This window comes from Halictus rubicundus, chromosome 15 (genome assembly GCF_050948215.1).
Source record: "Halictus rubicundus isolate RS-2024b chromosome 15, iyHalRubi1_principal, whole genome shotgun sequence".
Taxonomy (NCBI): domain Eukaryota; kingdom Metazoa; phylum Arthropoda; class Insecta; order Hymenoptera; family Halictidae; genus Halictus; species Halictus rubicundus.
The window spans coordinates 8,370,389-8,390,171 of record NC_135163.1 but is presented as its reverse complement, the minus strand read 5'-3'; the positions used below and the strand labels follow the sequence as shown (position 1 = coordinate 8,390,171).

General features: G+C 44.8%; 5 protein-coding genes across 5 annotated transcripts in view; 1 reads left to right on the top strand and 4 right to left on the bottom strand.

The window, feature by feature from the left end:
• The window catches only part of LOC143361226 (unc-112-related protein), a 72,210-nt gene extending 64,214 nt beyond the window's left edge, over positions 1-7,996 (bottom strand). Inside the window, exon 1 of the mRNA XM_076800461.1 lies at positions 7,393-7,996. Within this exon, the coding sequence (XP_076656576.1) occupies positions 7,393-7,531 (139 nt within the window). The 5' untranslated portion in view covers positions 7,532-7,996. The remainder of the gene's footprint in view (positions 1-7,392) is intronic.
• Positions 7,997-8,935: 939 nt separating this feature from the next.
• On the bottom strand, positions 8,936-11,749 carry LOC143361892 (serine/threonine-protein kinase VRK1-like). Its single transcript, XM_076801599.1, has 6 exons — positions 11,031-11,749; positions 10,888-10,940; positions 10,748-10,817; positions 10,460-10,656; positions 10,167-10,380; positions 8,936-10,086 (listed from the first exon to the last, which is right to left on the bottom strand). The coding sequence occupies exons 1-6, from the start codon at positions 11,185-11,187 to the stop codon at positions 9,167-9,169; spliced, it is 1,611 nt and encodes a 536-aa protein (XP_076657714.1). The 5' UTR covers positions 11,188-11,749; the 3' UTR covers positions 8,936-9,166.
• Positions 11,750-11,949: 200 nt separating this feature from the next.
• Uros1 (Uroporphyrinogen III synthase 1) lies at positions 11,950-13,386 on the top strand. Its single transcript, XM_076801601.1, has 2 exons — positions 11,950-12,316; positions 12,397-13,386. Exons 1-2 carry the CDS (start codon positions 12,046-12,048, stop codon positions 13,017-13,019), a joined length of 894 nt encoding a protein of 297 aa, XP_076657716.1. The 5' UTR covers positions 11,950-12,045; the 3' UTR covers positions 13,020-13,386.
• Positions 13,236-16,094, bottom strand: Pez (protein tyrosine phosphatase non-receptor pez). Its single transcript, XM_076801600.1, has 7 exons — positions 15,872-16,094; positions 15,105-15,471; positions 14,864-15,032; positions 14,632-14,793; positions 14,476-14,564; positions 14,194-14,395; positions 13,236-14,099 (listed from the first exon to the last, which is right to left on the bottom strand). The coding sequence occupies exons 2-7, from the start codon at positions 15,452-15,454 to the stop codon at positions 13,773-13,775; spliced, it is 1,299 nt and encodes a 432-aa protein (XP_076657715.1). The 5' UTR covers positions 15,455-15,471; positions 15,872-16,094; the 3' UTR covers positions 13,236-13,772.
• Positions 16,095-16,743: 649 nt separating this feature from the next.
• Positions 16,744-19,783, bottom strand: part of Unc79 (UNC-79 domain-containing protein) — a 54,676-nt gene continuing 51,636 nt past the window's right edge. Inside the window, exons 38-48 of the mRNA XM_076800982.1 lie at positions 19,450-19,590; positions 19,211-19,365; positions 19,032-19,126; positions 18,692-18,943; positions 18,382-18,609; positions 18,167-18,322; positions 17,919-18,094; positions 17,495-17,768; positions 17,281-17,421; positions 17,095-17,217; positions 16,744-17,020 (exon numbers count right to left, since the gene is read on the bottom strand). Of these exons, the coding sequence (XP_076657097.1) occupies positions 16,826-17,020; positions 17,095-17,217; positions 17,281-17,421; positions 17,495-17,768; positions 17,919-18,094; positions 18,167-18,322; positions 18,382-18,609; positions 18,692-18,943; positions 19,032-19,126; positions 19,211-19,365; positions 19,450-19,590 (1,936 nt within the window). The 3' untranslated portion in view covers positions 16,744-16,825. The remainder of the gene's footprint in view (positions 17,021-17,094; positions 17,218-17,280; positions 17,422-17,494; positions 17,769-17,918; positions 18,095-18,166; positions 18,323-18,381; positions 18,610-18,691; positions 18,944-19,031; positions 19,127-19,210; positions 19,366-19,449; positions 19,591-19,783) is intronic.

Here is a 19,783-nt window from a genome sequence, read left to right as displayed (position 1 = left end):
ACCATCCTGACCGCAGGATCCTAGGATCGAAGGGGAGAGAATCGTTGAGAGAGAAGAGGAATTTTTAGTGACGCTTACAGCGAAGCTCCGTCTATCCCTTATGTCAATAACATTTTCTACGATACTCAAAAACGTTGCACTTCCCTACCTGAAGAGACTACTTACAAGGAACACTCGCAAAGAGTCCACCTAAATCCTAAAACACTGTTCTTCGCAGTAGCATGTCAGAAGAAACAAGGTGTGCTTAGTCATTTTTGCTACCAGAGGTAAAACGGTCGATTAGATCACGCCAACGGTGAGATCAAGCAGATCTGCAGAACGTTGAAATCAAGATCCTCTTTCGCCTCCAACAATGCTCTTCTACAGCCCTCTTTCCGTCCGACTTATTACTCGACTACGGTTAATTAAACTCGCGCACCTAGGTGTCCAGGTGAGACGCTACCCGTTCCCATCAGCAACGCCGCACGCTCCTCGCTCGGTTTCGCAGAAGCGAGACAAGAAGAATGTAGTCTTGTCATCGAGTTACTGATGGTACGGTACTTTCGAGTCCCCGGGCTTGCTTCGCGTTCCCCGAGCGGCCGCTTGCGCGCGCGCACGTGTCCACCCGGCGAGCGTTAATTATGCGAACGGAGTGCCACGCGCCTCTCCTCTTTTCCGTGGATTTCGCGCCCACGATCCGAAGTTCTTCACCGGGTGTGGGAACCCCGAAATCCTCGGGAAATTCGTTACTGCGAGACGGGTGCTCTGTAGCGTCCTAAAAATGGCGGAAAATGCCGTCGGAATTGGAGAATCTTGACCTATCGGCATCTGAAGTGAAACTCTTCGATGACATCACTGGAGGAGGTAAATTGTCAGCTCGAAGATTGCTGTTTCTGTCAAAGGATCCATACAAAAATGTCTTTAGTCTTTTAAAAAATGATGAAACAATCGCTGGTAATGACTCGCTCCCAAACCTGCTCCTCAAGCAACCAAAATAAGGTTCCAGCAATCCGCAGACTCGTCGCAATCTCGAATCTCTGGGGACAATCGACCCACGGCGCACCTGCAGACCCGCAACAATCGGTTGGTCCAGCACCGTGCATTTTCACCAGCCGAAAATCCATGGGTTTCTCTCTCGAGGCACGTCTAGGAGATTCGTCGGACGTCGAGCAGGTAAAGGGACGTCCGACGGAGCAGGAGCTTTTGTTACGTGGCCCTTTCTTGCCCTTCCAGCTTGACAGGTTACCGTAGTGGTACAGGTGCCCGGCCACCTCTTCGAGAACAGCGTCGCCTCGCTCTCCTCCTCGGCAGAACCCTATGTAAATACATACCGGGTGTCCGTGCGACACCGTGCTCGCCAAGAACGAAACAAGTCGGGGCTCTCTCGGACGCGTCGACGCGGCGAAGGTCGACGGTTTGCCGGCTGAAGGCTATTGCGACGACGCTCGTTCGTTCGCCACTTAAACGGCCGCGGCCGCTTCTAAATGGCGCGTTTTAACGCGATACAAATGCATCGGAGAACGTTACGAGACACCTCGAGCGTCTCTCGATCGGCTCTCGTCGCCATTCATGTCCGCCGACCGCACGAAGCGCCCGCAAATTTATGCTGCGCCGCTGGGAACGATCTTCGCGACACCTGCGACGTGTCTTCGAATTGCCGTGCAGCGGCCAATTGTCTCTGGTTGCAAACCACTTGCTGAAATCCAAGTTTTCGAACTGTGTAGCAGACTTTCTTCGTAGTGTTCATTCCGTTGTTCGAGGATTAAATGCAGGCCCGTTCCAGTTGAATTTTAATCGTCTAGCAGCAGGCATCGATTAGTTGTTTCTCGAAGCTGGTGTCGAAGATGGAGGGCTTAAAAATGTGAAGAAAATCAATACATACAGATTCGAGATTAATTAGTCCGAATTATATTTGAACTCGCCTGCGAAAATATCGTCGAAAATGGGCGATATTGCTCTCTCAATTTTTCTGTCCTTCAAACTTAAAATTCAAAATTCATCTGGATACTATTACAATTTGCTAAGAAAATTAACTGTGTTTCAACTCGATGGTGTACCTGTCGAAGCGTCGACGGGAGAAGCAAACATCGACGGCTTCGTGGAATTATCGTAATTACCCGCAGAAGGGCATATCTTCCAGATACGACTTATCTGCTCATGCCGTGAGCAACGAATAAACACCGCGATTAAAATCCCCCTGCACCGGAAGTGGTATTCTGCCGCGTTCGCTCGTGAGGCGACGCCTCGTCCCTTCCGCGAGAAAACATTCGCAGAAATAATCTCTCGAAATATAGAATAACAGGACCTTCTGATTTTTCGAGATTAATCCTAACAATTGGTTCGTTGGCCCGATGCTTTGAAAGCGTGTTGTAACATAAATAAGTGCAGTTACATTGGGCGGGGCAACACTCGCCCCGCCCCTGGGCGTAACCGGCCGGCCCCCTGGAGGTCCCCGAACGTTCTGGGACCTCGCGATTGACCGACACAGGGGCGGGGGAGGGGATAGGGCGTGTCGGGCACGCCTCCGATGGCTCCCCTCTTTCCGTGCGCGGCGATTTATTCCTCCCTCCATCATTCGGGGGCGGGAACTATGTCCTACCCTCCCAAGGGAGGGAAGAAGTGGGGCTCGTGATGCCGAGTTCTTCAAATTAGGACGGAGGAGGTAACACTCCCCCAGGGGGCGGAGTATCTATGAGGATTCAAAGAATTTCTCGATATTAACTTTTGCAGCAACTTGTTACGACCGAATATTGGCACGTCCAGCGTCCCTACTTTCAGTCCTATCAATTCGATCATGCTAGGGACTAACGAGAAGAATTTCGCATGATTCGAAGCGGGAGGGGCACGGCCGTCTGGTCGGGATTTTCGAGAAGCGTGGTTGTTCCACAGCGTCGGCGACGCGACGTAAAAAGAAGACGCGTAACTAAGTTACGGAGCGGAGGACGAGATTTAATGAAGGGATAAAAGGTCGGACGGCCGTGGAGGCCCTTTTAGGCCCGGCGGAACGGGCAGGGCGGAGTGGCGGCTCGAAAAATCGTGCGGAGGAAACGCCGGGTTAAAATAAGCTCGGTTCCTCCCCTTCTCTCTCTCTTTCTAGAAAGAGGGGAGAAGGATCTGTCGTCTTCATAAGATACCGCCGAAAATACACGGACGCCTAATAGAAGGCGGGACGACGGCGGTACCGAGCAGTTTATACGATCTCTCGTCCAAACAAGCCGAAAGGGATGAAAACGAGGAACCGATACACGCTCTAAGTGTGAATTACGACCGGCGCGTAAGCTTCGTCCCGTGAAAATAAACCGTCGGATCCGTTCTATTTCGAAGACGGAACGGACTCTTTCGACGAGGCCGTCGAAATCGTGAACGCGTACAGCGATACCAGCGATATTAGGTGTGCGAATAAGTTCGGTGTCTCTTTATCCAGTCCGTCGTAGCTTCGGTTTAACGTTAAAATTCCCTGAAAGAGGTCGGAGAATGCATCGATGACTTCACAGCCAGGAAACCGGCGTCCTTTTTCCGGGAAGGCGACTGTAATCTGCCAACCAGACGTAGGTAGAGCGCAACGAAACGATGGAGGATACTGCGGCGCATAATCTTGTATACTTCCTATACGAACGAAAGACATAGTTTTAAAAAATGAGGCGATCTATTTGCACAGCTAATGTAACGATAAACGTTCACCGAAAGGAAATGTAATCGCTGAGGGTAGGATGATCGGCGATCATCGGAGGCGCATCCCTGAATTTCACGGACAATTTGCAACAGCAATTGCGACACGGCGTGTTCGCGGTTAGGCCAGCTGTGCGGGAGAGGCTTCTCGAGGTCCGAACCCCGTGGTATTCGGACGAATGGATGGAACGTGGGCTATGGGCCGACTCAATTGATCGAAATTGGCTAATTCGCCCGGGGATGGAGGCTCTAGCCTACTCCCGACGTGGTTAATTAACCGGTATATTGACCTGCGGGAACTATCTCGGCCCGGTTATTTTCCGGCCGCGATAGAGCGGTTCGGTTTCAGCGAACGTTACACTCCGTCAACGACAACGTTCGAATATCTGGGCTCACTCCCGACGACCATCTTCGATGTTATTCTAGCACCATTCGACTCCTTCGAACCACCTACGTGTTCCTAGGACGGAGGACCTGGGGCAGGGCTTCTCAACCTGGCTCGCGAAACTCTGTTCGTCATTCCGCCAATGTTCCTCTGGGTTCAGTTTTAATCCTTGAAACATATACTTATGATTTTAATCAGAAAAAAGAGACGAATTGGATGGTAAGAGATTTAAGAAAAATTGCAATCTTTCGCTTCGAGTCTGTTGACCCAAGCGGTGATCCCCCCCGGTGGCGGGGCTAAGATTTGGACAGTTACGGTAGAGATCGTTCCGACGGTTACGGATACTGTTTCCTGGCGACTTCGTTGGCGGTTCCGGGGCACAGGTTGGCAACCTGGGGTTCCGAGGCAGCAGGGTGCTGAAGGTATTCGTAGAACGAGTCGTTCTCCGGTGGCGATTCGCGAATGGAATCAGACACCGGGTCTCGGTTAGGCTTATCAGCGAGGAAAGCGGCGGGCCGGGCCGGGCCGGGGCAACGGTGTTTCGTTTTACGTGGCGGCGCGCGGTACGAGCAGAGAGAACAGAGCCGCGCACAGCACCGTAGCCTGTCTATGCTACCTCACGTGTCTCTTCTGTCGTCCCACCGGCCTGTGGGAGCTCCCCTTTAGCATATAAAGGAGGTTCGGTGGCCGAGCGCGCTCGTCGCGTCCGTCCGTCGCCGTCACGGCGAAACTAGTTCGACCGTCCAGTTTTTCCACTCCCCGGTGCACGCTTCGGTTTGTGCACCCATCGGCTGCACCGGGTGGGGGAGAGAGTGCAGTCGCGCGTTCCTACCAGCGACACGCTAATAATCCCCAGCAACTTGTTGCTGGCTCCGCCGCCAGTGCGAGGATCCCATCGATCCAGCTCACCCTGGGACTCTCTTCTACCTGGTATCCCCGAAAGACTGGACACCGGTCCTCTGAGCCATCTCTAACCCCTCATTTTTCATTCCCAATATTCGAAGTCACACCCCTCGTCCCCAACTGTGACGTTCCATTGCGTTTTCTTACAATTTTGATATTGAATCTCTGAAGCTGGTGACCACAGGTAATAATTTCAGCAACTGGTTGCTGCTACGCCACCAGTGCGAGGACCCCATGCCCACCCTGGGACTCTCTCTTCTACCTGGTATCCCTGAAAGACGGGACACCGGTCCTCTGAGCCATCTCTGACCCCTCATTTTTCATTCCCAATATTCGAAGTCACACCCCCTATCTCCAACTGTGACTGTTCCATTGCGTTTTCTTACAATTTTGATATTGAATCTCTGAAGCTGGTGACCACAGGTGATAATCCCAGCAACTGGTTGCTGCTACGCCACCAGTGCGAGGACCCCATGCCCACCCTGGGACTCTCTCTTCTACCTGGTATCCCCGAAAGATTGGACACCGGTCCTCTAAGTCATCTCTGACCTCTCATTTTTCATTCCCAATATTCGAAGTCACATCCCCCATCCCCAACTGTGACTGTTCCATTGCGTTTTCTTACAATTTTGATATTGAATCTCTGAAGCTGGTGAACACAGGCAGTAATCTCAGCAACTGGTTGCTGCTACGCCACCAGTGCGAGGACCCCATGCCCACCCTGGGACTCTCTCTTCTACCTGGTATCCCTGAAAGACTGGACACCGGTCCTCCGAGCCATCTCTGACCCCTCATTTTTCATTCCCAATACTCCAAGTCACATCCCCCATCCCCAACTGTGACTGTTCCATTGCGTTTTCTTACAATTTTGATATGGAATTTTTGAAGCTGGTGACCACAGGTGATAATCCCAGCAACTTGTTGCTGGCTCCGCCGCCACGAGACCAACGGGGAACCCAACGATCCAGAGGCCACCCCAGAGCTCGTTTACCTGGTATCCTCGAAGACCGGACCAGTCGTTTCGTGGAATACCTCGCTTCCGAATACGCCTCGGGAATATTTGTTGCCCTCCTTCCTCTTTTTAACGCGACCCCGCTGACGACTCCTCGACCGTGACTTTTCACGTGGACACGCTGCTGTTGCGCAGAGACGCACGAACATGAGCGGCCCAGGTTCGGGTTAGTATCACCTGACACATGTTTTCGCAACTTTTAGACCTGTCTGCAGCGGTAGAGGAAACGACCCCTTAACTAAGGATTTTCAATGTGACCTCGTTTCTGAAGAATTTTTAACGTGACCATTTTTGATCAAATAGTACGCATACAGTTTGTTCAGCAAAATTTCGTTCGATTTTATTTAGGTCATTGTTAAGCTCTGGCACCGAGAACGGTTCCTGACATCATCAACTACTTTAGCAGAGGTTTTCAGAACGAAAACATTCCGAAAATTGAACTTACATTGAGATTAACCAGTTAAGCGCGTTTGACGTGTACAACGTGTAACGTTAATGAATTGTTAATTTATTATCGACTAAAAATGTAATTCTTTCTCATTTCGCTTTCCTTTCTCCGTAAAATTTATAATAGCGGCATTCGGTCCGCGTTCGACGTATATATTCGTCGTTGCTTGGTTTCAATTCCGCGCCGCGAGGAATTTCTAAAATTAAATTCCACAGTTAACTAGGTTTACGGAGCACTAAAAACGACTATTTTACATTACTTTATAAAAATAACATGAATGTATCGATCAAAGTTCGTCGCCATTTTTTAAATAATATTTACCCAAAGAAATCAATTTGTCAAATAATTGCTCATGGATGCATTTTTACAATCTCAATATTTGCAATTTAAAAATATTAGAATCCGTCATTTTGACGGGTCCCGTAAATCTAGTGTTAAAAGGGGATTAAAATAACATTGAGATAATCGAATGTACGTGTTTGTTTCTTTCGACGGCTTTCATCGATCAGCTTTAATCCGCTGTAAATAAAAACAGTACTCGTGTCGGTACTGAGCAGTTGATCGGGAATGTCAGCACAGTGGCGCAAACAGACGAGAGAGTTCACGCGAACCGAAATCACGGCAGCATATTAATTAAACTGCTCGGATTTTGTCGCAAAAGATAAACCGGTCTCGATAACGGTCCAACGCGTGCGAGCGATTCACCGTGTCTGGAAAGAAGGCAGCCGGGACGGCAGAGGTGCAAGGTAAAACCGTACGTGTTCATAATTCGGTTCGCCGACAATGTCACTCGGACCAATAGCGCGATCCCGTGCGCCCAATAACCAATCGGAACAGCATTCCATCCGGGTGCCTTCTTCACAGCGACATACAGTGTTTCGGAGGGTCACGTGACCGTCGCATATCACGTGCGCCATAAATCGTGGTGTTTCGAATTTTTGCGTTTTCGCGGGCTTTCGAAAAAATTCGAAACAGAATACAAGCAACAGAACTCACCGAGATCGTCGACCAGACGAAGCATGACACCGCCGATGTGCAACTCCCCCTTGACTCGCAAACTCCTCTCCACTTGCAGATCGGTCACGTAGACACGCAGCACCCAGCTGCCGTCCACCTCGTGACCGTCGGAATACATGTTTCCCTCGAGAAAACAAAACGAACCAGCGGACAAATAAAATGCGAACGGACGCGTTCTCTTTTCGGGCTCGCGGCACACCACGGAAACTGTTCCGGCTCTAGGGAGCTGAAATCATGGTTTCGCGGCACTCGACACCGCCGCGCGAAACACACTCGAAAATAATCGGTTGCTAGGCTCTGATACGACGTGAAAGGTTCGACGAACGAAACACTTCTGATCGAATCGGTTGCTATTTAGCTGTGAACCGATTCTCCGGCGGTTGTTTGCCGGTCACTTTTCGATTTCGGAGGACCGGAGAACAGATCTGAGAACGCGACTGGTCGGCGCACTTGCGACACACTGGCCGTCTCGAGCCGGACTCGCACGACTTCCAGCACCGAGTACCGTGCAGAGGCGCTCGGATCGTTCGGTACAGGCCTCAGCTGGTTCCTTGACTGGTGTCGAGCCGAGCACTCTCGGCTCGGCTACCTTCTCTTACCGAGAATAGAACTATTTACAAGTGACGCGCGCTTGGAATGCGCGCGCAACTGTCTCCCCCCTTTCCCTCCTGCGACCACCTATCTCTCTTCTGCCACCTAACCATCCTCCTATCTCAATCCATTGTCTCTCTCCTGCCCCTATCTCTCCTCTGCCCCCTATTCGTCCTTCTATACCCTGTCTCTCTTCTGCCGACTGGCCCCTATTCCCCTCTCTGACCCCCACTCCGCGAACCTTCCGACCGCATCCACCTTCGACTGACCCGTCATACAACTCGGTTTCCTTTCCCTCCGCGGTCGCCGATTCCGTAACTCGTCATCGGTGTCGGCGAATTTTATTTGAATTTCAGACCGGCAATATCTGTCCCCAGTCTCACGGGAAACAGATCAATTCTGATGCGTTCTTCTGTCGTTTCTGCGTCCTCGGTCTTGCACTAACAAATTATTGAAATAATAGTTGCAATGAATTGTATACCATCAGCAATTTGCGATTTAAACTCGGAGCCTAGAGATAGCCGTTTTAGAGTTTAAATCTTTCAACTGAACTGTGGCGCCATCTACGGCAGAACGGTCAAGTTTTAACACGATTAGTTTCAACTTGTTCTGCTTAGATGGCAGTACGTGTATCTGTCGGAACATGGATTCTGAAAGTTCGGAAAAAATCGTGGGAATTTTGTCGAAATTTTAGGTTATTCTTTTCTGATGCCAGAAAATGGGGCTTTGGGACTTATCATAAAATGCTGTTCATACTCGCCGTTTAGGATTTCATCGGATTTTATTAGAAAAATTAAGAACCTTCTGATTAACTAACTGAATAGTCGCCATAGTTGTCGAACACACGATTAAAACTATTTCTCTTTCATAAAACACGCATACTTTCGCATGGCAGGGCATTTTTTTAATGGTAATATTACACCCCACAGACGAAATATACACACGCTCTTTTTATTAACATCTCATACTATCTTAAATCGTTTTCCTACGTTCGGATGTCCAGATTTTTATCGTGACCATCCGCCTTTTAATAAGCCTCTTCGTCGTTACATTTATTTACAAAGTAGACATTATTTTTATTCATTTTTGAACTATTTTTTTTACACAATTCTTCATCAGATCATTTCATACTCCTTTCGTACGTCTTCCTGGATTTTTTTTCTTACGCGTCCTCGTCAGACTCGTCATCATTTAATACCTTGTTCGTACGTTTACCAGAAGTTTTTCGACTTTTTACTGTTGTTTTAACTATTTTTTTAAAAGTTTCGTCGTCAGACTCGTCATCGTTTAATACCTCGCTAGTACGTTTACCCGGATTTTTTCGACCTTTTACTGTTTTTTTAACTATTTTTTTAGAAGATTCTTCGTCAGAGTCACCATCATCTAATACTTCTTTCGTACGTCTTCCTGGACTTTTTCGATTTTTTACTGTTGTTTTTATATTTTCATGAGATTCTTCAGCAGATTCATCATCACTTAGTACTTTTCTCGTACGTTTACCCGGACTTTTTCGACCTTTTACTGTTGTTTTATCTATTTTTTTATAAGATTCTTCGTCAGACTCTTCATCATTTAATACTTCTTTCGTACGTCTTACCGGACTTTTTCGATTTTTTGCTGCTGTTTTTATTCTCTTATTGGATTCTTCCTCAGAGTCATCATCATTTAATACTTTTTTCGTACGTTTGCCCGGGCTTTTTCGACTTTTTACCACTTTCTTCGATTTCTTCGGAGTAGACTTTAAAACCTCGTGTTTAACATCGCTATTTCCAAATTCTAATTTTCCGTCGGGTTTATGCGACAATTGCTTTAAGCCGTCTGTTAATATTTTCTTAAATTTATCGTAATCTGGCACGTCGTTAAACTTCATACTCGCTAATTGTGACATATACTTAAGCACAGGGCTCGGAATGGATTCTTTGAAAGATTTCTTTAAAAATTCTGGAATATTTTCAAATGCTTCTTCCTTTTGGTTTTGCACTTTAACTACATCTGATAAGTCTTTCTCCCATAAGAGGGAACTGCATAACCATTGAATTATATTGTAACCCAAAATTTCCATATCACCACGCATTGTGGGTACTAAAATAAAAATAAAATTTATGCGAACATCCGGAAGAAGGTAATGGAAATTTCAAAATAAAATTTGGAACTATCATTACCTCCCATATGAGCATCTCTACTGGTATATTCAATGGTTCCATTATGAGCTTTCCTTGGATCTCGCTCGCATACGTCTTTCGTCGTGTAACGAGATGCTAACCCAAAATCTACCAAATATACCTGATTTGGCGACTTCAAATCCAACAATAAATTTGACCCTTTTACGTCCGCGTGTACGTATTTTTTCGAATGAATATATTCTAATATATTTACCTAAACACCCAAATATTTCTTTTTAAAATTAGTTGCACTATAAATAAACGAAATCAAAACAACTAGCAATGATTCTTACTATTTGTAAAGCTAGTTTATAGACTGTGTGTTCGGGAAATTGTCTCTTGTTCGCCTCAAACAGCTTCCACAAGTCTACACCGTACCGATTCATTACTACAAATCTGTATTTAGTATTTTTGTGCTCGTGACTTCCAGAGGCAATGTAAGGAGGCATTCCAAGGCCTGAAAGTTTTTTCTGCTTCCTCCAAGCCTCAACTGAAATATAATACAATGATACAGGAATGGTACTGTGACCTCATACAACTGCTTATACAATAACTTACTTATTGTATTATATACTACTTACTTTCGTCAAGCTTGGCATTTCTCATATAAAAATGCATTTCCACGAACAATGGTCCATTTCCATGTGGTTCCTACAAATTCCATGACATATACTAATCGGTTAAAAATATAACTATGAGTGTTTCCTTTCTAAATACTTACAATTTTAATTACATTTGGGAAATCCTTTGGAGGTTTGCCAGTGTACGGAGCAGCTGTAATTCATAATTATCTTGTTATAATAGTGTTTACATCAATTTTAAATAGGCATGAAAGCACGATTCTTAATGCGAGTACATGCTTACCAGAATAAACTTCGCCAAATCCTCCAACACCGATCGATTTATCAAGGATCCATTGATTTTTTTTTACGTCCGTTAGTATTTCGCCAGGAGGTATTGGGTTCGGTAATTTATATCCATTTGCTCCTTTTTTCTTTGCTGCTTTTACTTTGGCGGCCATATGGAGGTTATGAGCATATAATAATACTTACAATGCGTAGAAAAATGTATGTTAACTCGGACACAAACGACAGATGATTAAATGCAGTTACAGGTATTATAAAATATTATTCTAACGTTCTATCAAGTTACTGTTTAACAAATATTTCACATTATACTCGGTGAGCAACGATCTTTTGTGTACACCCTCTCAGTTGGTACGAATATCAAAAAATTTAAAGCGCGGGAATTGAAATTTGCCAGTATTGCCATCACACATTATGCTGATTTACGTAACAAAGAAATCCAACACGATAAGAACATGCAAGAATAATAGTTTATACAGAAATTAAAAATATTATTAGTTAAAACATCACCGAGTATTTTCCTAGTCGTCTAATTTGTTTAATTAATGCCGTTCAATAATGAATGGACAAAAAAGTTTACTATTGGTAGCCCTTGTTTTAAGCAGTCCGAAGTACGCAACGTGTGATTTACGGATATGTCAATATTTGAAAATTGTAGATACTTGTGAATGAATATTTGACTATGTTAATATAAAATATATTTATAGCAAGCCTATGGGTATTCATACACTTTTGTAACGGAACAATTCGTGATGAAACATTTCAGTTTCGTATCGGTGGCGCTTTTCTTATTCAAATTTTCAAATCTTGATAGAGTTCAACACGTTCGAATTTCGCGCCATTATGTTGTGCAACTCGATGTGTTCGGACAGACCGTAGGTGTTTAAATTACGGCGACGTTGAATTTGCACTTTTAGTTAAATTAACGGTTCAATTGGCTTTTTATTCAGTGATCTGTGCTCCTTGAATGTTAATTAACCGGTAGTAATGTTATCTCGCGCGTTCTCACAGAAATGACGCGTTACTTGTCGCGTTATCGGTGTTCGAACGTTCCGCGACGTCGTTTTTTAGCGCGTTTGATAGCAGTGCGATTTGCAAACATGGCATCGCGTTACAGAGTGGTATTATGTCGAGGAATGTCGGAGAAGAATGATTCCCAAGAGATTTTCGTGGAAACCCTGAAGACTGCAGGTTACACATGCAACTGTCTACCTACGCTAACATTCAAATTCGTGAACACGTCAGAGCTACGAGCATGTCTCCGTGCGCCGGACTCGTATCATGGTACCACTTTTCGTCATTCCGTATCATTAAAAAGAATTAATCGAATGCTTATTAATTCAAATGCTTATTCTGTTTCACAGGGCTTATACTGACAAGTAAACGCGCGGTCGAGGCAATCGATCTCGTGTCCAAGGAAAACCAGCAGATTTTATTGCCTTGGAAAACGTTGCCCGTGTATTGTGTAGGACCTGCAACCGAATCCCTCGCCAAAAGTCACTTAGGTTCTGAGAATTGCTTCGGTAGGGAAACTGGAAATGCTAAGGAGTTAGCAGAACTGTTGGTTGCATTTGTTAGCAAAGGGTTAAAGCCCTTGCTATATCCTTGCAGTGAGATCGGTAGAGAGACAATCGAGAAAACACTCACTGAACACAACGTATCACTTACTAAGATAGTTGTCTACAGAACTTTGCCTTGTGAAACGCTAGAACACGATTTATCAGAATTTATGGACCATGTACCTAGAATATTTGTATTCTTCAGTCCCTCGACCGTGGAATTTATAGTGACTATATTAAAGAAAAAATCTTATGACATGAGCAATATAAAGGCGGTTGCAATCGGACCTGTGACCAAGCACGCATTATTGAACGCTGACTTAGAGGTGTTTGCTACTGCGGACAAACCCGACTCTATTTCTTTGTTAGAAGCTATTGTGAATGCTGAGAGAAGTGAGATTGCACGAGAGAGGAAAATGCAGGAATGATGTGAGTGTGGCTTTATTGTTATCATATGTAAAAGTATGAATTTCATTAATCCATTAAGACTGTACTATGTGAATTACATTTAAACCAAAGTTAGTATTGTCTCAATGGATTAGATTATTTATTAATATGTTGTCTCCCTGTTAAGGCTTGCCTATATAATTTAGGCAGATTGTTTTACTAGTTCGTTGAGGTAAGGACTGTCGAGACCGATCGTATTTGAAGGGTTGATAATTGCAAATTTTATTTTTGTTCCAACAATAAATACAGTTTCCTGAACGGACACATTAAAAAAATAGGCTCAATGTGTATATACAATACATTCCTATGCGAGTACAACATAAATTATAACATCATTATGTTGTAGAACTATCGAGATACGTTTTACGATACATATACTATCGTAGAAATAGTACGGTTTTAGAATGAGAGAACAGAGAATGGGTGAAGTTGTGCGTGTCAGTCTTTGCTACTAATCTCCATCGGACATCCTATGACGTTTACAGAGTGTAAAAGTGTGAATGATTGTTAGAGAATACTGAACCTTGAAAGCACACCGACAAGGAACTCGTGAATATTGTCTACGATCAGCTATTCGCGGCGTCTCCTTGTTAGTACAATTGTTTTCATTCTACACAACTAGAGGCGCGCGAGAACCCAAAAATCCAAAAACCGAAAAAGCCCGACATTTTTGGGTTCTCGTGTACACTCTATGCACAACCTTTTCCAGTGGAGCTTTCACTACGTGTAAGAGTTTAATATCTACTTCGGTTAACGACATTACCGAGAAGGCACGAGAGATCAGCGCCAACGATCGTGGACTGATTAGCGTAATAAGGCTGAGGGGGGTTTCCCCCATTATTATACTTCATTTGAACCGCAGTCTCGTAATCAGGCGCGGGCCTGTACGAGGGGAGTAAGGCACGTAAGTTGTTGATGTCTGTAGACGACACAGACACCACTGGAGGATACGGTGATGTCGATAGATCATTGTAACTTGTCCATCGCGTGTGACCGTCCGCGTTCCTTGTATCGAGATTCACAGACACGGCATGGTCGCCTGAATCGTTCGTGTCGCTATCCTAAAACATTCCACAATTTTTACTCAATATTTCCCTTGGCAAACAATTACATACGGTGTTCTTTCCCCAACTGGTTGCCTGAAAAGATACTTACGAAATATCCATTAGTTGATCTTTCCAATGGCCGCGATTCCTGATGCTGCATGTAAAAGGTGTGCTGCGCTATGCACAAACGCCACACGTATTTGGCATTTCGAGACTCGCTAAATACAAACTGCTTCGCTTCTTCGCCCTCTGCTTGACACTCTATTCTGAACGTTTTCTTGTGATTTATTACGTTGCTTATGTCCTTCCACCTAAGATGAAACAGTTGACTAGTTTCAGGTTGTCGCACACCTCCTGTGCATTATTTTTGATACAGACTACATGAAATTACCTGTAGAACTGTGTTGTCTGTGTACTCGGATAGAGAACCATAATTCCGTTGATGGAAATTCCTAGTATTACTTCGTTATTGCCATTGTCCTGTGTTTTATAGACACAAATATTTAAGAATGTTCAGAACGTTGGATTTATAGATGTAAAGCCATACCTTAGTGGAGAATGTTTCGTTCCCATATCCTTCTAATTGCATGACAATAGAAATGTACAATTCCTCTGACGCTGCTTGGGTAACACCAAGCAAATTCTTGTACTGGCACACTGCGGTGTGTAACTGAGGCTCTAGGCCTCCTAAATCTGCCTGAATAACGTCCTAGAAAAGATATTAAATTGAAATTGAATCGGATAATTCTCGAGTGAAATAGAAAATCTTTTTTAATTACTTTAGGGAATAGCGTGCACTGCTGTAGGCACTCCATTGTGTGTCTTTCAGCGTCGTAGTTACCAAATTCTGCTTGCATCGAGTAACTAGCTAAAAGAGATGCTTGCCTAGAGTTACAGGGGAATCTTCCTTCCAATACATCACTCTTCAGTTGAAGGTAATAATGGTACCTAAAAATGAACAGTAGCGAACATAATAACAGCAAAATATAATTGTTGAAGGTGCATTTCAGTGGTATCTACCTGGTCATCTCGTCTTGAATAAGTTGCACATCCGTAACATAATACATCACCCTCAAATAGAGACTAAAATTTTTCGCCTCTTTCTCGAGCTGTTTCTTCAACGGTTTGTCCATGTCCACCCATCTCGGGGACGGGGAGTCGTGTCGAGAAATGTATCGTAGTCCAAAAAATTCTGGCTGGCCCAGGCCCAAGCGTTGGGTCACATTGTCGAGACATTCTTGACCTAAACTATCGATGCTCAGCGTACATTCGATGGATGTCGTATCCAAAAGCTCGACACAGATCACATATTGATTCTTCGAAACGACGTTGTATTGTCTACTTTTCTTTAGATGAAATTTGAATGGCATTTTAATATTTTGATTGGCTGCAAAACAATACGAAATTCCTGTGAAACTGTAACAAGCACTCGAACATGATTATTTTTATTTCGATCACAGCATCCAAAAATTAATATAAGAAATTTTGTTTTAATAGGTGCATAGAGAACATTAGTTTAGAACTCGACAGCGATGGAATTGCAGCGGAACAATAAAAACATTGTTATGACAGAAGAATCGGATGTACACTATTATTACAACCGTTCGAAAAAAAAGTAAATATCCTGACACTATGAACATGAACGAACACCGAAATCTCTCGCATTCACGATACTTTTACTTTTAATCGAAATGTATGTGCATACACGCGCTGTTTATATTCCACTCTGTCGAGCATGAGAAATGTATTATTTTTCCCCGATTAACAAATCGGGGGGCATTTCTAACCTCGTTTCTCACGTCATTAAGGCTGGCTGCATAAAAAGGCGTTCGGTACCTCCGACGAATATTTTAAATAACAAAATTACGGTGATGAAATTCCGTCGGGAAAACCCAAGAATATTCGAAGAAAATAGACGTTGACATTCGGCTGATTATTTAATACGCATAATACACCCACGTCAAAATACTTGACCTCCCCACCTTTTCCAGGATGTGCGAGTTTTTACCTGAAGAGAGACACTTCTCGTATCGACCATGAAGACACTGATGTTTCAGGAATCAAAGGCGAGATGGAGTTGCAGGTATTGAAGCAGGTGCATTCGAGAGACTTTTTTTAAAAAAGAAATCTTTATTTTCTACTACTAGAATTTCTCATTCTTTTGTTGTCTAAGTAGACTGTCTTCAGCAATTATTGATATCGGGTACTGTTAAGTAACAGATATTGGCCAAGTAAAATTCCTAGGACGTTATCATCATTCTTCACATGTCGCGCTATGTGCAGAATGACTAATGTTCTTATCGAGACTGATTATGCGATGTTTCATGCGAATACCTGTATCTTGTCTTATCGAGAATATTAAAAATTTCGCGATAAACTTTCGCACGCGCGAAATCCGACCAGGCCTTTCGCATACACTCCACTCAGAAAATCAATTATTATCATATTTTGAATAATATCTTCGTTAAACAAAAATTTAGTAGGAGTCTGGAAGGCGCAAACAACAAAATCTAATTTTAAGAAATTTCTTGAAACAAGAGAAATGGTATAAAATAATTTCCTAGCCGGGAGGCTCAGCAATGTCGAGTTTAATCGAGCCAGTAATCAACTGCACGAGTATTGAACATAATAAATATATTTTGTAACAATCGCTAACGATACAACATTCAACATCGTCGCAGATTCTCTCTCTAAATATATAAAATACTCTCTGTCCAGCTAAACGAGAACTCGTCACTCTTCTAAATCGAGTAGAACTGTAACGTAGCCGTGGAGGACTGCAGCTCGATCTGTCCCATTTTGAACTGCAGTCGGTGCAACCACCTCAAGAGCGTTGCATTCGATTCGCGCCTGGACGAGCTGAAACTCTCCGAGGTTATCTTGTTCGGCGGGAAGTCCCTGCAGTTCTGCAAACGCACCTGCAAGTGGCCAGGTAGCTGAAAACAGAACGTGAAACCCTTTCAATCCGAGAGAAGAAAATTTCTTCCAATCCGAGAAAAGAAGATGCAACCTGAACATGATGAGAATACAAAATGGGGCTCCACAGCGGTAGCAGTTTGCTCAACAAGATGGAGCCGCACTCGAGCAGCGCCTCCAGCAGACTCAGAAAATGTAGATTCACCATTTCAGCGAGCTGAAAGCACACGTTTCAGCAGCGAGAAAACTATACCCGACTTTCACTATCAAAATAACTTACGCCTTTGGAGCAGCCTACGAGATGCAATATACAAGGTGTTATTTTACCCCAGAACTCTAACAACATGTTCATGGTAACGTTATGACCCTCGCTGTTCGACGGATTGTTTCTCGACAGCTCTTCCAGATACATGGTCCACAGCTGATTAATTATAAAACGCGCGTGTTAGACATAATCCGAATGATCTGGGGTAATTCGGATATGCTTATAGTACCTGGCAAAGTATGAAAGCGTGGAACAAGGAAGACATATGCAGGACAGACGTCTTCGATTCCTTGGACTGTTCGGGAAATCCGGAGAATATCACTTGCACGTGATCAGCGATGTAACAGGACACTTCTTGGGGTATTGGCTGCGCTACTGGAATCGACGGACCATGGTTGTGGAGATTATGGGTGCCGGAGAACATGGCTGTGTGCGTCAGGGAGCCTAGAAGCAGCCAGGACAGCAACCTGATGTGTCCTATGCAGTCGACGTACTCGCGAGCCCTGAAATGGAACACAACAATGCCAATAATGTTCAATAATTGTTCTCCAAGATAAATGGCAGTTTCATTCACAAATGGAACTCGATATCAATTGATTGGTACTGAAATCAGCTAAATTATACTTGACTATCGAGTAACCGATAACAATTACCCCTGTTGCAGCATGGATGGAGCAACAGTGAGCCAAGGCAGATACCGAAGAACAGCTCTGTTTTCCCTGCTGTTTCCTCGCGTAAGTTCAAGCGCTACATACTGCGCCAGGCCGCATTTTAATATCCCTCCAAGCGTGTCTTCGTTTAGTCCTGCCTGCATTCCTTTGCTGTAACTCTAAGCAGGCGAATCATGTTAAACGTCGGACACGATTCGGGCCGGGAAGTCGACTCTATCCTGATTCTGTACCTTCACTTTGCTGAGCGTGTGAAAGTCGGACAAGAACTCGAGCACGTCTGGCAGCTGACTCTTCAGGGATTCCGAGGCGTTCGTGTTGAAGATCGGTGACACGTCCATCTGGATGTTGTCCAGGGCGATCGTGTTCGGTAGGGATCCTCCCATGTCCTAGATATTTTCATCGTTGAACTTATCGTCCTCGTTTGGTCGAACAGTCTCGTTTTTACCTGAAGAACGAAGTGCAGCAGCAACAGGAAATTCGTATCGGGTATGGTGGTCTTGAACTTGATGGCCTGAACCAGCTCGAACACTATAGTCCTCCCGAGAAAGTGTTTGTCCCTGTCCCTCGTGAAGCTTCTGTGGCACAGGTGGCATAGGTCTGTCAGGTAGCTGTACTTCATCGTGCAGTTCTGTATCGCGTAGCTCAACACCTTCGCGTACGGGTCCAGTATCCCCTGTTGAAACGGCCTGGACGATTATCGGAAATCCACGGTGCAAAATGTGTCTGAATCCCTCAAGCAAATCTGAACTTCTGACCTTCGTTTGCCCGATCCACGGGACCTTCAGCAAAGAGATGATGATCCTCAGAAGCGGCGTCGCGTCTTCGATGGAGGGCAGCATCAGCGTCAGGCGTCGGAACAGGTTGTCGAATTGCGTGAACAAAGCACCCCAGGTTTGCGCACCTGGACCCAGACCCGCCTCCAACGGCAGGCAGTCCAGGTAGCAGGCTATGTTGTAGAGGATCACCGGCAAACGTTCCGTTGGCAACGACTTCTTCGTGTTCAGGGACTGAAACAGGTTGGCGTCTGTGTGATCGTTGCTGATACAAGAAATAAAACGATATTTAAACATTTTTGGAGTATAAAACGACGAGTACCTCGAGCAGCATTTGCAGAGGCGCGATGGGGTTCAGTTCGTTGAAGTCGACCAAAGCCTGGGCGACGCTCCTGAAGAACTGCATCCTCGTGGACTCTGAAAACCAAGATCACGAGATCGTCAACAGGGCGTTGCATAGGAAACGATTTTGAACAGTAGTCTTCAGTTTGCAAGATTTACCGTTCAAATGCGTCTGGAACATCTGTATGAATATTCCATTCGGTGCCAGTTGATGAAGAACGCAGCGCAGGAATTGATGGGCCACGCTAATTGCACCGCCTGGCAGGTGCATGCTGGTCTCGCTTTGCCAGGGATACATCGCGTTCAGGGCCACTCTGCGAACACAACAGAACCGTTCGAAAGACCAATTCTGCAATTAATTTAGCAGTTAATGTGTCAGTAATTTGCTTGCAACGCACTTTGTTACGACCCTTAGAATTTGCGGTAGGAGGGGTGCCGCTAGGGATGGTTCCCGATGGATGAACGTTCCCAGGTTGATGATGCAGAGACCTAACTCCTCGTCGGAGTACTCTTCTTTCAACGTCCCGCAATCTGAACACCTGCATATAGCAAAAATCACAATTCATTGTTCGTTCGGCTTGCAAAGGGTTAAGTGGATTAATCCGAAGCTGATTAGAAGGCTGCAGATTTGATATATTCATGACAAAAATTATAAAATTACAAAAACTTGAGAAATGCGCACGATTTTTGCAGAAAGATCCGCAATCCAGTCGTTAGATTCGCAGGGTAAAG